General features: G+C 41.9%; 1 protein-coding gene across 11 annotated transcripts in view; it reads left to right on the plus strand.

Annotated features, from left to right (window-relative positions):
- STXBP4 (syntaxin binding protein 4) overlaps positions 1-16035 on the plus strand; it is a 146976-nt gene that overhangs the window by 15530 nt on the left and 115411 nt on the right. For 9 of the 11 annotated variants that reach the window (XM_078385158.1, XM_078385154.1, XM_078385152.1 and 6 more), the window contains 4 exons: positions 2044-2113; positions 3917-3991; positions 12070-12155; positions 14560-14692. In XM_078385158.1, coding sequence (XP_078241284.1) covers positions 2044-2113; positions 3917-3991; positions 12070-12155; positions 14560-14692 — 364 coding nt within the window. The remainder of the gene's footprint in view (positions 1-2043; positions 2114-3916; positions 3992-12069; positions 12156-14559; positions 14693-16035) is intronic. The other 2 variants (XM_078385157.1, XM_078385156.1) reach the window with 1 other exon arrangement.

Consider the following 16035-nt stretch of genomic DNA (forward strand, 5'->3'; position numbering starts at 1 on the left):
CAATGAGAGAGGTTCTGCTCATCATCAGGCTGGTGGCACACCTGTCCTAATATGGATTGCAGTCTCTCTTGTTCACATACAGTAATATTTGAGGAAAGGGTTCAGTTTTGTGCACTTGGGATCCTGTTCACATACTGGTTGCTGTGATCTCACCAGAGGAGAAAGTTGACAAGTTTCAGATAACAAGTTTACTTCCTGCCAGCTAGTTAGAATAATTGGAGATTTGGAAATTGAGCAAAAATTTCACTTAGAAGTTACAAAGGAAATTAGCTTTCAGTTCTTCAGAACTCTTCATCAGGTAAAAGATATCTGATGAATTGTGGCCTTGGGATAGAGGTAAATAGTTTTTAAAAATTAAGCCAGGTGATCTACAGATGGCTCATGAATAGAGATGGGCACAAACCGGAGAACCAGTGGTTCATGGGTACCCATGGACTATCATGAGCTCCCCGAAATATGAACTAGTTTGCAGTTCATTTTGCAGGTACAGTGGGGTCTTGACTTGAGAACTTAATCCGTATTGGAAGGCGGTTCACAAGTCAAAAAGTTCTCTGGTCAAATCTGCATTTCCCATAGGAATGCATTGAGAACCATTTGATCCGTCCGTCCATAGAAACTAATGGGAAGCTGCTATTCCGCCTTCGGACACTAGAGGGGGATATTTTGTTTCTTTTTTTTCTTAGGCCAAGAAAGGTTCAGGGAAGGCAGGGAAAATACAGTCCAGGCAGTACAGTACCAGGCAGTCGGAAGACTGTCTCCCAGTCCACTCTCTAAACGCTGGGAGGTGTGAGGAAGCAGACAGGCACCCTTTTCACTGGCCAACAGTTAAATGAAAGTTCACATTTTGCACTTTCCCTGCCTCCCATGTGGTTTTTTTTTCAGTTCTTAACTCAAATCTAAGTACTTAAGTCAAGTCAATATTTTCCTATGAGAGTGGTTCTTAAGTCAAAATGTTCTTCACTCGAGCTGTTCTTAAGTCAAGACCCCACTGTACATGGAAGGGGGGGGTGCAGGCATCTTGTTTTGCTGAAGCAACAACTGCTGTGAAGCCAGAGGTTGGGAGTTCGATTTCCTACTATGCCTCCTTGACAAGGACTGGACTTGATGATCCATAGGGTCCCTTCCAACTCTACAGTTCTGAGGTTATTAAGGCTAAAACGAAGTGCTGAGGGGAAAAAAGTTGGATTTTTTTTCCTCTTGATAAAGCAGGATCCCCGAACCAAACCACAAACCAACCCAGTTTGTGTTTTTTTCTGGTTCATGGTTTGTTTTATGCCCTTCTCTACTCATGAAGCCGGACTGCTGATGAGACAAAATAGAGTTTAGATGCCACAGGAGGCAGCAGGGACAAAGGCATTCATTTTGGGGGACTATCCATGCTTTTCAGACAAACCACTGACTTGCTCTGCTCCTCACCCCCCATAGATCAAAAGCCAGTAGCCTTTGGGTGAGATGAGACCTCTTTGTGGATTTGCAGCAGAAAAAAAATGTGATGCAAAATCTCAGGCTTTACATCTGCAAAATAGGAGGGGAATTCTTGCTAAGTTAAAGAGTTAGTTACAGCCACATTGGTGGTTATGCCTAGGGAATTGAAAAATCAGTTCCATCACATGGAAACACCTCAAGGCAGCAGAATTTCTCTCAGGCAACTGATTAGGGCATTTTGAAAAGCAAGGGCTTCTCCCACCCCACCCCCAAAAATTATTTCTTGGCTTGTGATAGCAATTCCATGTTTATAATTGTTCACGTGGCCACTGCAACTTCTCCCAGCATAGACACTATGGCAAAAGACAGAATTACAGATAACATTATGGATTATTGTGATGTCTTGTCATTCTATACAAATAATGCAGTCATTTGTATCCCTGCCACAGGGGAACTAACCCTGTACCTGTGAAGTTTTCAGAAGTGTATTACAAATAATTCTGCCACCTTATATAGTAAAAATGACAGAAGGTTGTCATTATGAGCAAAGTCTTTGTTTAGTGTTTCTTTTCCCCTGTAACTCGATTACCGTTCACCAGTAGCTTCTTTCTTTTTAAGGTCGATTGCTTATTGGAGACATGCTTTTAGAAGTCAATGGTGAAAATCTGGTTGGGGTAACTAATGAAAGGTATGCTTTAGAGGTTCAAAATTGAATGTAGGTCAAGATCTTAATGTTTGTATATTCTGATCCAAATTAAGTGTAAAAGGATAAATATCTCTTAAGTGGATTAGGGATATTTGTATACAAATACAAATATCCCTGCACAGCTGGACTTAATGAGAGTCCAGCCCCTGGGGCCAGACCATCCACTCATGCATCTGGTGGGATTCTTCCAGTCACTCTCAGAGTGCCGCTCTCTTCCTGCTCAGCTGGCCACTTGGCAACCGTGCAGAGAGACTCGTCCTCCATCCCCTTTCCTGGAGTGGCTAGCTGAATGCAAAGAGACCGGGGCTCCATGAATGGTTGGAAGGATGAGTAAGGTCACTGCCAGATGTGTGAGTGGATGGTCCGGGCCCTCATTAAGTCCAGCTGCATGGGGATATTTGCATTCATATACAAATACCCCCACCTCTACTCTTAAGGTTGGCAGGCTATTTTCCTCTTGTACTAGAGCTGAATAGTCAAACTTCTCTAACTTGAACAGAGGTCTGCAGTGGACAACATGTGATATCTCAGTTTTCATATTGTTCAGTTCCTGAGCTTTTAAAAAGAACATTAAATCAAATATATTTTTGAAAATATGAAGGTAGAATGGGTCTACTACAAGGCCTGTTTAGGTAGATTGTTGGCCTGTTTAGGTAGACAAAGGCATATCTTGCCTGTTTATATTTTAGACAGCCCAGTGGCTGTCTAAAATATAAACAGGCCCAGTGGCTGTCTAAAAATACAAAATACAAATCCAGGCTGCCTCCCTGCCCCCTTCCCATTGCCTTCCTATATTTTTCCTGCCACTGCTTCCTCCACCGCCGCTGCCATCTTGAGAGGCAGCCAGCTTCCATAGGTTGGCTGCCTGTGTGCATGGCCTGTCTCTCAGCTGACAGGTGGGCTCATGCACACAGGCACCTAGCTAATTGTTAAAAAACAAAAGAAAAGAACAATAATATTTTTTTTTAGCAGCTGCCTTTCAACTGAGAGTTGGGCATAGGTGCAGATGCAGAGATAGTCTCCCTAGATGGTGGCGGCAGCAGAACAAAGTAGAGAGGCAACGGGGGCAGTCGGAAGGGGGCTAGGGGCAGGCTATGGAGGGAACAAATCAGGAAATTCATTGGGGGAAAGTTTGTTGGTTTAGGAAAGTTTGGGATCTCTAGTTTTGACGAACCCTAACTGACCCAAATCAACAAACCAGCCATTTCTGATGAATTGAAGCACTTGAGGAATTTGCTCTCATATTCCTGTGAGGTGAATTTCAGTGCCTTGAAACTATGTTTTCCAGAGAGAAATCTAATTAGTTCTAGAGGTGGGTTGATTTTCTAGTAGTAACATTCAATTAAGTTCACATGCAAAATGATTTGTTCCAGAGTCTGTCATTTTAACAGAAACATTATTGGCACCTGAATGTGTTTAAATATTGAATATGAAAATACATTTAGTAGACCATGCTTCCAAACAAAGGTTCTTAGGGTTGTGCCTTATTTTGCCAGGAAAAGAATAAAGCCTAGATAGATAATTGTATATACCGCTCCATAAGACGCACCTTTCCATAAGACGCATCAATTTTTTAGGAGAAGAAAATAGGAAAATATAATCTGTTTTCTTCGCTCCATAAAACGCACAGACTTTCCACCCCCCTGTTTTGTGGGGGAAAAAGTGTGTCTTATGGTGCGAAAAATACGGAAAGTGATAGTATAAATTATTAAATTGCATCCAGTAAATCTTGTCCAGCACCTTACTAAAGGAAACCAGTACATGTAACTTCTTTGAACTCCACAGAGCTGTTGACATCTTGCGAACAGCATCAGCAACCAGTCATATGTCTTTACTTGTTGCCAGAGATGATGAAGCAAGGTAAGAAAATGTCTGATTTTTCTAATTTTCTGATTCTGCTAGGAGAAAAAAATAATGTTGAGAGTGGCCATAAATATTGGTGAGTGCCACTGCAACTTTTCTTCTATCTTAATATATCCTTTCCCTTACCTCTCTTTTTATTAATGGAAGAATTTTCTCACAAAATACATTCATCGCTCTCCTCTGTTTTCCTACAGATTGGTTTTAAGGAAACAATACATTCCCTCCATTGAAGGAGGGAAGAACAAATTATAGAGACAAAACACAGCATTTGTTTCAATAAGAATATTTTTGTGGCTCAGACTTCCCTTGCATCCCCTGGCCACATCTTTTAAATCAAAAGAGATGTAAAACTACTATGAAATCATCAGTATATGCTGTGATATTCGTCTTGATCTATTACTGAAAAGTGAAGTCTGGCTAATCATCTCTTTCCCTTGTTAGCTCTAAACTTTCAGTCCATCTTATTTATTGCACTTAGTCTCCTGCTGCATAAACATCCATGAGAATGCCCAGTTCGATTTTCCGTATCATATCATTGTAGTTCAGCTGCTGCAGACAAGTATGTCAAGACCCTCTTTGCATCAGATTCTCTCTGATTTAATTAATTCTTCTTTCAATCAATCAATCAATCAGTCGGGACCAAATTGGATATTATGTAGGGGAAACTGATATCCCAGCATGACCAGGAGTACTAAAGATTACTTTTAGGGAAGGCTTTCATAAGGCAACAATCATGCTTGTCTCTTCTTGTGGCTCCTGATTTCCCCCTTGCAAATGTTCTACTCTTTGTGGGTTTTTTCCCCCTCTGGCCATTCTCAGTTCTGATTTTGAACCCTGACAAGGTTTCATGTCTGTTAGGCAGGGGTTGTTACTGGTAGCTGAATGCAGGAATGCTTGCTGGTGCTGTGTTGGATTATCCCTACCAGATGTGCAAACTCTTGATCATAATGATTAAAAGGGCAGAGGGAGTTATACATCGTTGGATGTATATCATTTTGACATACGCACTCGGTGGATAGTATGCTTAGGCTGCAAAGGCTCACCAAAAGAAAAGAAAAGAAAAGAAAAAAAGCTTACTTCAGTACAAATGCAGTGAGTCTAGAGAAGCCACTTCAATTTGGAGGTGAACCTGACTGTGTTTTTTCAGAATCATCTCTGCAGTGAAAGGCTTTCTGCCTGTTTGTTCTGTGAGATCACTCACCCTTCTTTGCAGCCTTTGTACCTTCTTTAGTCACTGAACCATGGAAATTTAAAATCACAGTATAAAGAACCAACAATATTTCATATATACGTGAACAAGCAAGATGTGAACACATATAATGTCAACACTTGTTTGTAATGCACATCTGCTTACAAGTCTGTTTAAAGGGTGACAGCCCCCCCCAAAAAACCATTTCCAAAATATTTTACAGACTTTCTGTGACAACTCAATGAAACCAAATAAAAAGGAAAATGCTGCTAATTTTCCACTGCCACCAATATTTTGTGTGATCCTATGATTTTTCTTCCTTTTATTATTTGTTGGTTACAGACATTTTCTTTAATGCCTAGCCTTTTCCTATTCTGCAACTAAAGTCCTTTCTAAATCTGCATTCAGCGAAGGAATGCTGACCTAGTTTTCTATAACAATCTTGAATAATTAAAACCCACCAGCACTTTTGTCATTCCAGTAGACTTCAGTAGTGAAGGGCATTAGACTCCTTGTCAAGCTCCTTTAGGGTCTGTTTATAGAGCACTGAGTTAACTCTTTCTTAAGGTAGCTGTTTGGTGCTGTGATTTTCACAACAGCTAATGCATATTTGTATTCCTTTATGGATATTCCATATCTTGGTTGAAGTTCTGTATGCTAGGAGAACTGCCTTGTCTGCAACCTTCATCTGTCCTATAAAGTTTCCCTATCCAATTGGGAAAGCTTTTACAGACAGCCACATTTTCTTCCTAATGCCACACCTACTTTTCTAATTTGTGGGTGTGGATATTGCAGTCTCAGGTTTGTAGCAATTCCTCTGCCCCCTTATTTCCTTTTCCCTCGTCTGTCCCCTTATTTCCTTTCTCTTAATTTTATTTTGGTGTATACACTTCTCCCTTTAACAATGTTGGGGTTAGGGCCCGTTGCCCCAGTACCATGTGTTCTGAGCCTTAAAGGTACTTATCACTCCCTGATTGAGGCTGAATTAGAAATGCTCTGTTTGGGGGCAAGTAGACCACTTCAACGCCTTCAGCATTGAACTCATGCCCCTTGTTCCGAGTGGCCAGGGACACAATATTTATTGGGAAAAAAATCTGTGTATAACTAAAACCATGCTGCTCAGACCCGTGCAAGAAATATGCCCCTTTTCTGTGCTTTCTAGCATGTTCCCATCCTCCTCCTATTTATGGAAATAACTAGGGCAAGATGGAACATATAGAAGAAAAGTAAATAATATTCTGTCTTCATTTTCTATCCTGGCGTTTTGGAAATTTGCCCTGCACCTCTTGTCCCTTTCTCTGCCTTCCAGTTTAAGCACACGGTGTGCATAGCCTTGGGTTCTGCTTTATTTACAGTATATCACAGAAGTGAGTACACCCCTTCACATTTAATAATTATTTTAGTATATCTTTTCATGTGACAACACTGAAGAAATGACATTTGGCTACAGTGTAAAGCAGTGAGTATACAGCTTGTGTAACACCGTAAATGTGCTGTCCCCTCAAAATAATGTAACACACAGCCATTAATGTCTAAACCGCTGGCAACAAAAATGAGTACACGCCTAAATGACAGTGTCCAAACTGGGCCCAAATAGCCCTTTTCCCTCCCTTTGGAAAATAGACATATGAGTGCTGCCAGTATTGCTGCAGAGGTTGAAGGGGTGGGGGTCAGCCTGTCAGTGTTCAGACCATACACTGCACGCTGCATCAATTTGGTCTCCATGGCTGTTGTCCCAGAAGGAAACCTCTTCTGAAGATGATGCACAAGAAAGCCCACATACGATTTGCTGCAGATAAGCAGACTAAGGACATGGATTTCTGGAACTGTGTCCTGTGGTCCAGTGAGACCAAGATAAACTTATTTGGTTCAGATGGTGTCAAGTGTGTGTGTGGTGGCAACCAGGTAAGGAGTACAAAGACAAGTGTGTCGTGCCTACAGTCAACCATGATGGTGGGAGTGTCATGGTGTGGGGCTGCATGAGTGCTGCCGGCACTGGGGAGCTACAGTTCATTGAGGGAACCATGAATGCCAGCATGTACTGTGACATACTGAAGCACAGCATGAACCCCTCCCTTCAAAGACTGGGCCACAGGGCAGTATTACAACATGGTAACGACCCCAAACACATATCCAAAACGATCACTGCCTTGCTAAAGAAGCTGAGGGTAAAGATGATGGGATGGCCAAGCATGTCTCCAGACCTGAACCCTATTGAGCATCTGTGGGGCATCCTGAAATAGAAAGTGGAGGTCCGCAAGGTCTCTAACATCCACCAGCTCTATGGTGTCGTCATGGAGGAGTGGAAAAAGACTCCAGTGGCAACCTGTGAAGCTCTGGTGAACTCTGTACCCAAGAGGGTTAAGACAGTGCTGGAAAATAATGGTGGCCACACAAAATATTGACACTGTGTCCCCAATTTGGACATTGTCACTTAGGGGTGTACTCACTTTTGTTGCCAGCGGTTTCAACATTAATGGCTGTGTGTTGCGTTATTTTGCGGGGACAGGACATTTACAGTGCTACACAAGCTGTATACTCACTGCTTTACATTGTAGCCAAGTGTCATTTCTTCAGTGTTGTTACATGAAAAGATATACTAAAATGTTTATGAAATGTGAGGGGTGTACTCTCTTCTGTGATATACTTTATTTATTGCATGCCTGTGTCTCCTTTCTCCTGACAATAGGGCTCACAAATCAATAAAAAAGAATTAAAAATAATATGTGAGCAGCAATTAAAAATTATTAAACAAAGAATTATTAAAGCCATCATATAAAGCAAATTAAGTAATATAAAAACACATTCAAAAGGTGTATTAGCAGTAAATGTAGGGCAACTAGCAGTGTTAAAAGGGATGCCAACAGCTTAGATATTGAATGGGGTCCCCTAGCAACACCTTCTAAGTTTGCTTTTCTAGAAAGGAGTGGAACCACTTCAAAACAGTACCTCCAAGTCTCATCCCAGAAAAATAACGCAGAAGGATACCATGGTCATTGATAATGAAAGCTGCTGAAGGTCTAGCAGAACCAACAGGGACACCTTTCCGCTGTTTAGTTCCTGGTGTAGGTCATTTACCAAGCTGACCAAAGCTGTCCCATAATCAGGCCTGATCCAGATAATCCCTGGAGTTGAGAAGTCGACACTCACCCTTTCCCAAAAACGAACTACTGGAGACTGGCTGATAATTATCTGATATGGTGGTGTTCAAAAACACCTTTTTCAGTAGACCTTTTACAACTTCATGCTTTAAGCATGCCAGCTGCCTATCTTGCTGCAAGGAGGCATATATTATACCTCTTATTCATGCAGCTAGTCCTCCTCTGACAGCATTTGTAAGTGAGGAACAGCAAGGCACATGTGGTGTGCTTCCGCTTTCCAAGGATCCTGTCCACATTGCTAAGGCTGCACAGACTTGACAGGTATTTGTTATAACAGAACAAGCAGGAGCCAAAGTTACATCCACATGACATGTATTGACTGCAGCATCCATATCAGAGTGAATATGAAAATCTGCAAAATGCCATGCAAATTCTTCACAGTGGGCTGTTGATTAGTCAGTATCCTGTTCATGTGGGGTAGCATGTATAAGCCCCTTACCACCCAGAACAACTCTGCTGGTCTGATGTGTACAGACACAGTGGTTGCAGAGAATGTATTTGTTTATTTACTTACTTACTCCCCCCCTCTCTCACACACATGCACGCGCACACAGACACAGACACACACACACACACACACACACAGAGGTTGTTCACAACATATGATAAAATCAGAGTGTACAACTACAGTGTACAATAAATACAATAAAAAAATCTGGTTTCTAGCTAAACCAATAAACCTACCTATAAACAATTATACAAGTTAAAATACATTTAAACATGTCAGGTCAATAGTTCTATACTAGTAGAAGGCAACTTTATATAATTCCATCTTGATTAGTTTCCTAAAAACTGTGTGTGTGCGTGCGTGCGTGCGTGCGTGTGTGTGTGTGCATGCGTATGCGCCTGGCGAATCTCTGGAGAAAGCTTGTTCCAGAGGGAAGGGGGCACCACCAAGAAAGCTCAGTTAGTGGTGCTAGCTCTTTTGGCCTCCTTGGTTTTCACAAATTTTAACATCAGGGACTGCAAGGAACCGGTGGGACAGATAGCTATTTTGTGAGAGAGACATTCCACCAATATTGAGGTCCTAAACCATTAAGGGCTTTGTAGGTCATGTGCAGCAGCATCTTGGACTGGGCATGGAAACTAACAGGGAGCCAATAAAAGCATGTCAAGACTGGCATTATGTATTCATATCTGCTGGTGCCTGAAATCAATCTGGCAGCCACATTTTGGACCTGCTGAAGTGTCTGTGGTGTCTTCTACAGCAACTCTGCATAGAGAGTGTTACAATAGTCTATTTTACAGATTGCCAGCTCAGGAACCAATGTGGTTACACATTTCTTATCCAGATAGGGGCACTTTTGGACAATCAGCCAAAATTAATAAAAGGCACTCCTGGCCACAGCAGATATTTGCACCTCCGTAGAGAGAACTAGGTCCAAGAGTATCCCAAAGCTTTGAACCCAATCCTTCAGGAAGAGTGTATCCCCATCGAGGCCAGGTGAATGTTGTTATAACTGGCCCAGTGAACCACCCAACTCAGGATCTCCATCGTATCTGGATTCGGTGTCAGTTTTTTGGCTCTCATTTAGTCCATGATTGATGCCGAGCAGTGCTCAAGAACCTGTACAGTATCATTTGCAGATGAAGAAAAGGAAAAATAGAGCTGCATGTCATCAGTGTACTGATGACAACAAACTCCAAATGTTCATATCATTTCTCCCAGTGTATTCATATAGATATTAAAAAGCATTGGGGAAACAGCTACAGCTATCACTTCCCCAAGGTGTACCATTTTAGATCAGCCCTCAAGGAAGGACTGGAACCATTAAGAAATGTGGCAGGGAGTCCTAAACTTTATAGCTGTCTCAGAAGGATACCATGGTTGACAATATCAAAGGCGACAGAAAAATCCAGGAGGACCAGCAGGATTATACTCTTCGCAGTAGACAATGCCATGGAATAGGCCTTTCAATGTGTTGTCGCTTATGTTTGGTAGAACTTGCTCGAAGTTTCCCTCCAACAGTACTCTATTCTCTGTCCCTATTTTTTCATCATCACCAGCTCACTAGTAAAGCAGTTTGGCTCCGTTCCATGAAAGGGCATGCTTGGGAGCAGTAGGGTCTGCAGCCCCGGCCATTTCCCTATTCCAGAAGTTGGCCAGGATTTCAACAGGAATACCTGCCAAGGTGACAGGGAACTCCTGAAAAGCCATCAGAGAACCATTTGGATCCAGCTTCTGTGCCAGCCACCTTAATTAGTCCCCACCCCCACCAGGACTCTATCCTATACATTTTTGTGCTTTGAGAGATTTATCTAAGTGTGAAGTGTCCTTGGCTTTTGGTTCTCACTTTAAATTAGAATGAAAGGAAATGCAGGAGTAATCCAATTTACTTGGCATCAGAGATGTGATTAGAGTTTGTGTGAGGGTGATGGTAAGAACAGAAAGCCCAAAGTGTGTGTGTCCTTGTGAGATTAGACCCTTGAAAGTTAATTTCCGTTTAGAGAAAGGATGTCTTGACTTGTTTGACATCTTGACAAGCTGAGTGTTGGCTTAATATCTTCCACCTCAAGAGAACCTTCAGTCGGTCAGCAATGGCAAGTGTTTGTACTGTTAAATGTATTTGAGGCATTTGTTTCAAAGATTAGATTTGCACTGGATCACTGGTTCTTAACCTTGGGTTACTCAGGAGTTTTGGACTGCAACTCCCAGAAGCCTTCACCACCAACTGTGCTGGCTGGGGTTTCTGGGAGTTGCAGTTCAAAAACATCCGAGTAACAAAGGTTAAGAACCACTGCACTGGATGATCTTTGATGTAAATCTGACCCCGCATCACTCGTGACCCATTCCCAGAGGTTAACCTGTCAACAGCATATACATGCAACCCCTCATGTTGGCAGGAGAATTAACCTACAGTAGAAGAGAGGGAGAAAAAACCAGCTTTGCTAACGGACATCCACCAAGTACATTGAATTGCAATACGCATAGTCAGCATCTGGTTGGAAATGATGCGGTTTATATCCCAGCAGTGCTGGAGAGCAGCAGCTGACAGACTGTTCTAGAATTGCTAACTCCTGCTTCTAGTGAGTTGGGAAGAGGTGCAGCAGTGCAGCTATTAGCTGCCACATAATAGGTGAAGCAGAAACCCAAGATTTTGCCCCTCAGTTTCCTGAAAACCCTTGAAATAATGCATTTTGAAGTGACATCAGAGGGTGTGTGTGTATATCTAAAGAGAGAGAAATGTGGACAAAATGTGGCTTAGTTATGATCCTCTGCCCCCAAAATGCATTTTTACTCTAGGGAGTATTATGAGACTTTTTTCATGTTTTTCTCCCTATGAGGTGTTTTAGGGCCAGAGAAGGGTTGGGTTTTGTTCATCAGAATTGTAAGTGATTTCCAATCATTTCCAATTTTTTAAAGAAGATCTCTCTTGGGCCTAAAACTGCCCACATAGATGAACTTTTTCCTAGAAGATGGGAAATTTTGTTTTGCTTTTGTTCTGGTTTCTTGAGTTGTTTGTTTTTTGAGGGGGAGTCCCTCTGGAGTGTAGGAGGGCTCCCTGAACGCCAAGTGTGGGCTCATATGGCTCCTGGACCTTTGGTAGTTTCCAACCATGTCTGTGTGCAAGTGTGTATTTATGTGTATGGATATATGTACTGTATATGCTTGAATGTGTATACAGCATATGTGCACGTATACAGTATGTATCTATGTGTGCTTGTATAGAGAGGAAGTAGAGACGGATACTGACATGCATGTATTGTCTGCCTGTTTGTTCCAGGAACCAATTCCTAGACCTAATGGAGAGGTACAGCTCACAAAGCAACACAAGCTCTGAAAGGAGTTCTCCAACACAACTGCTGGCAGGTGAGCTGCTAGTTATATCTTCAGTATAAAGAATAAGAGAATAGTAAAAGATGCTCAGTGGCCTGATGCCCTCTATTAATATTTCAGGTTGGTAGAAATGTTTGCATGAATTGGAAGGCAGACCTTTAGCCCAGATTTTATGTGTGTGTGTGTGTGTGGGGGGGGTTGATGTCTGATATACAAAACAGATGTCTCTGTTCAATCAATACTTTAAAAATATTTTTATTTTTCACTAGGGGTTGACCATGAAATAAGTGCAGTATTGCCCTCTAGGGGTTCATTCACACATTACTGGATAGTTTGAGAACGTATTGAGTCCCGTACCTTGCCATTTGAGAAGGCTTTATGCCAGAACCTGGAGACCTTGCTTTAAAAAAAAATCTTCCAGAATTTGGGAGGGAATTTAGGAGTTCTAGCTGAAAAAAGCAAATTTTCTAATCTATATTTTGTGCAGTGTGTCAGGTTATCTTGGGCTGACACTGCTTAATAGTTGCTGCTATATTATAACTATAAAAGCAAGAGAGCACCACCCAGCCAAAGTGCTCACAGCTACTTCATGTTGTCAGGTTGCACACATTTTAACTATCTTACTGATTTGAAATGGCAGAATCAGGGTCTATACCTTGTGCTACATAGATAAATTAAAATTAGAGATGGTGGTATTTGTGTTTGTATACAAATACAAATATCCCCACATAGGTGGCGTTAACGAGGGTCTAGCCCAATGGGGCCAGACAGCCCACTCACCGATCTGATGCGGATGTGGACGGCATGATTCTACCAATGGCTCCGCACTGCGCAATCCACTCACCACTCCTGGCAGGAGGCAGGAGGACAAGCCTCACTGCAAGATCGAAGAGTGGCAAGTGGATCACGCGCTGTGGAGCCATTGGTAGAATTGCACCATCTGTGGCAGATCGGTGAGTGGACCGCCTGGCCCCATGGGGCTGGGCCCTCATTAACACCACCTGTGCGGGGATATTCTTGTACCCCCATCTCTAATTGAAATCCTTCATTTTTTCCCAACAGAGAACTTGACTACTGTTAATTTCTTCCACAGTGGAACATCTTACAAAGTTGTCTTATTATAAATAGAGTACTCAGATTTTGGTCCCTTGTTTATGCAAATTTGCTGGACACCATTACCTTTATTAGCGTTAAACTGGGGTTAATGAGAAATAAAGTGCTCCAGAGACTGAAGTAGCTTAGTATTTGATCACAAAGGACCGTTTCCTGACCTACCATTCTACCAAAGTGAAGCTCTGTTCTGCATCTTCTCACCTGTTACATGATCATGCAATTCGTTGTTTCCCTTGGGACAATCCTGTCCTTATTTAGTAAGCATAGGATCAAGATCTGTGACTCTGGTCCGTTAAAGGGGCAGCACCTAAGGGGTAATTGCCTGATACTGAACAGTGGGAAATATTCAAGAGAGCTATTTTATGACTTTTCAAAAAGGAATGATTCCAAAAATGATCTGTAATAGGACACTGAGGGGCAAAAATGCAATTTAGCCATGTGCAAGAAGTTCAGGGTGTGCATAAGTGAATAGCAGAGGCCCGTGTATAACAAAAGGAGCCCTTTGCAGGGTTGTGTTACACTTGTGGTTTTTCTTCACTTGGAAATTGGCCAGAACAATGGTCATTTTACTCCGTTCAAATATTTCCTTTACACATTTGCCTACACAAGGATAATTGGAGTAGGATCATGCTTTCAGCCCCCAGCATGGTGTGGCATACTTGCTTTGCCCATCTGCTCTTCAGCTCTGTGTATGCAGTGTGGAGGTTTATCGGAGGAAAGCTGCAGATGAGCAACTGCTCCCATGTCAGTACCCTGTCTGACTAAGACTGGGATTTTTTGAGGTGGGGTGCAAGGAGCTCATAGGATGCGTTGTCAGTAGGCCTCCTTGTGTATGCAGATGTGATATTAGGTCCACAGTAGGTGGACAGCTGCTGACTTGGCTAGTTTAGGACATGGGGAGATGTCGTCTATAAAAGCAACAATATTGTTTCTCCTCCTTGCCCTACTCACTCTCCACTGTGGGCAGAAAGAAAGAGGAGTCAGCCTCGTTCTGCTGCCCTGATTTATCCTATAGCAGAAAAGTCTATAGCTGCCAGTCTACTTCTGGGCAGGTAATCAGTATTTTGAACTTCCACTACTACTGGGAGTAATTTTTTTATCCCTTCTAATGTGAGAGGAAGGATGCCAATTTCAAAGAAAACTAGGGCATGGAATAAGGAAGAGTTGGTTTCAGATCATGACAAATGTAACTCATGGCACAGATTTTTGGTCTCTTTTCTATAGCATGTTTTGCTTACTACTGTATCTGAAAATCTGTGCATTATTGAGGAGGTTGCTTGTTGTGAAAAATGTTTATTTTTTGCTTGTCTTTTCTTTCTCTGAGGTAAATCTACTGACAACCTCTCCTCAGCGTCATCCTCAAGGTCAACAAGTCCTCAGCTGTTGCATCCAAGGGACTGTACTACAAACCACCATGGAAAGACCACTGTAGCGACTGCCTTTCAAGCCACCACAAAGTAAATTGGAACAGTGTTTATAAAACTGTTTGTCATAAGCATATAGTGGGAAACAACAAGGTATAAAGGGGGCACATCATAAAAAGGCTATTGTGTCAGAAGATACCTTGTCATTCTAGGTGATGTGAGTTGCCAAAACTGAAAGAAAGTTTTTTTAAAGATGATATTTATGTAACTGTGCTCTTTCCTTTCAAGTATGTAGAGCAATAGGCCATGTGGTCACATCCTCCAGCCTGCCACCTAATATTTTTCTGTAAATGCTCTGGTCAGTTTGAATACTTAACACTATGAAGTAGGGAAAAGTTGTCCTCCTGCTAACATCAGCTGTAGCCTGCTTGGCAGTGATAAAGATTATGGGAGCTGTAGTCTAAACCAGCTTTTGGAAGGCCAAAAATACTCTCTCCCAATATGTAGGGATATAAGAACCTGCCTTTACATGGACATGATATTTGCCTTTCTAGCCCAGTGCTGTATCTTAGCCTGGTTGCTTCTTAGCCTCTAAATTCCTATGAAAGCAGTAAGTTCTTCACACATGGCTTTTCCATTTTGGCTTTATTTTTTGTAAAGTATATCATGACATGCTGTAATATGTCATGTGTTGTTATTCATCTGAGGTGGTATTTATCTAATTTTCAGACCTGCTAAGCACCAGATGATTTTTATTGTGTCCTGATAGGTTAAACCATAAAATTCAAAGAGGGCGTGCTTTCTTTTTCACATGATAGTATGTTTCCTCTCTGCTGGACTTCCCCTTGTGCTCTATTCCCAAGGTGATCAAAATGTTTAGTATTTATATCATTATGACTTCATGAAATTCAACTTCTGTGTGTGTTCACACACAGAAGTGTTCACACCTAGAGATGGGGTGCACGTTTCACTTTGTACATGAAATTTTAGGAAGCTGTGCATTATCTCCTACTAGTAACCCCTTTGTGTTTTCTCCCCACTTCTGTTTTGTTTTATTTTGGGATATTAATCAGAGAAATTCTTGAAGGCAGGAAAGACAGACAAGCAGCATGGTGCCTTTTGATTAGGATCTGTAGGAACTCTCCGTGGAAGCTCCCAGGATAAAAAATTGGATTCCAGAATGGTTTTGTTTGGCTGCTTTGCTTTTAAAGGCAAATTGCATAGTGGAGTTTTCTCTAGCCCCAGTTAACAGATCTGTCTGCATTAGGCCTTACTCAGAAGGTTTCAATCTGTGTAGTCCTGAATGATCCCACTTCTCTTGTTTGCTATTTGTGCCAATAAGCATCTACAGTCACCCTCCTTGGATAGAGGGTGGTGATAGTGAAGTGTCCTGCTTTAAATTTAAGCATCTGAGAACAAGAGAGTTGTCAAAGTGT

The sequence above is a fragment of the Pogona vitticeps genome, chromosome 2, assembly GCF_051106095.1.
Source record: "Pogona vitticeps strain Pit_001003342236 chromosome 2, PviZW2.1, whole genome shotgun sequence".
Classification (NCBI taxonomy): domain Eukaryota; kingdom Metazoa; phylum Chordata; class Lepidosauria; order Squamata; family Agamidae; genus Pogona; species Pogona vitticeps.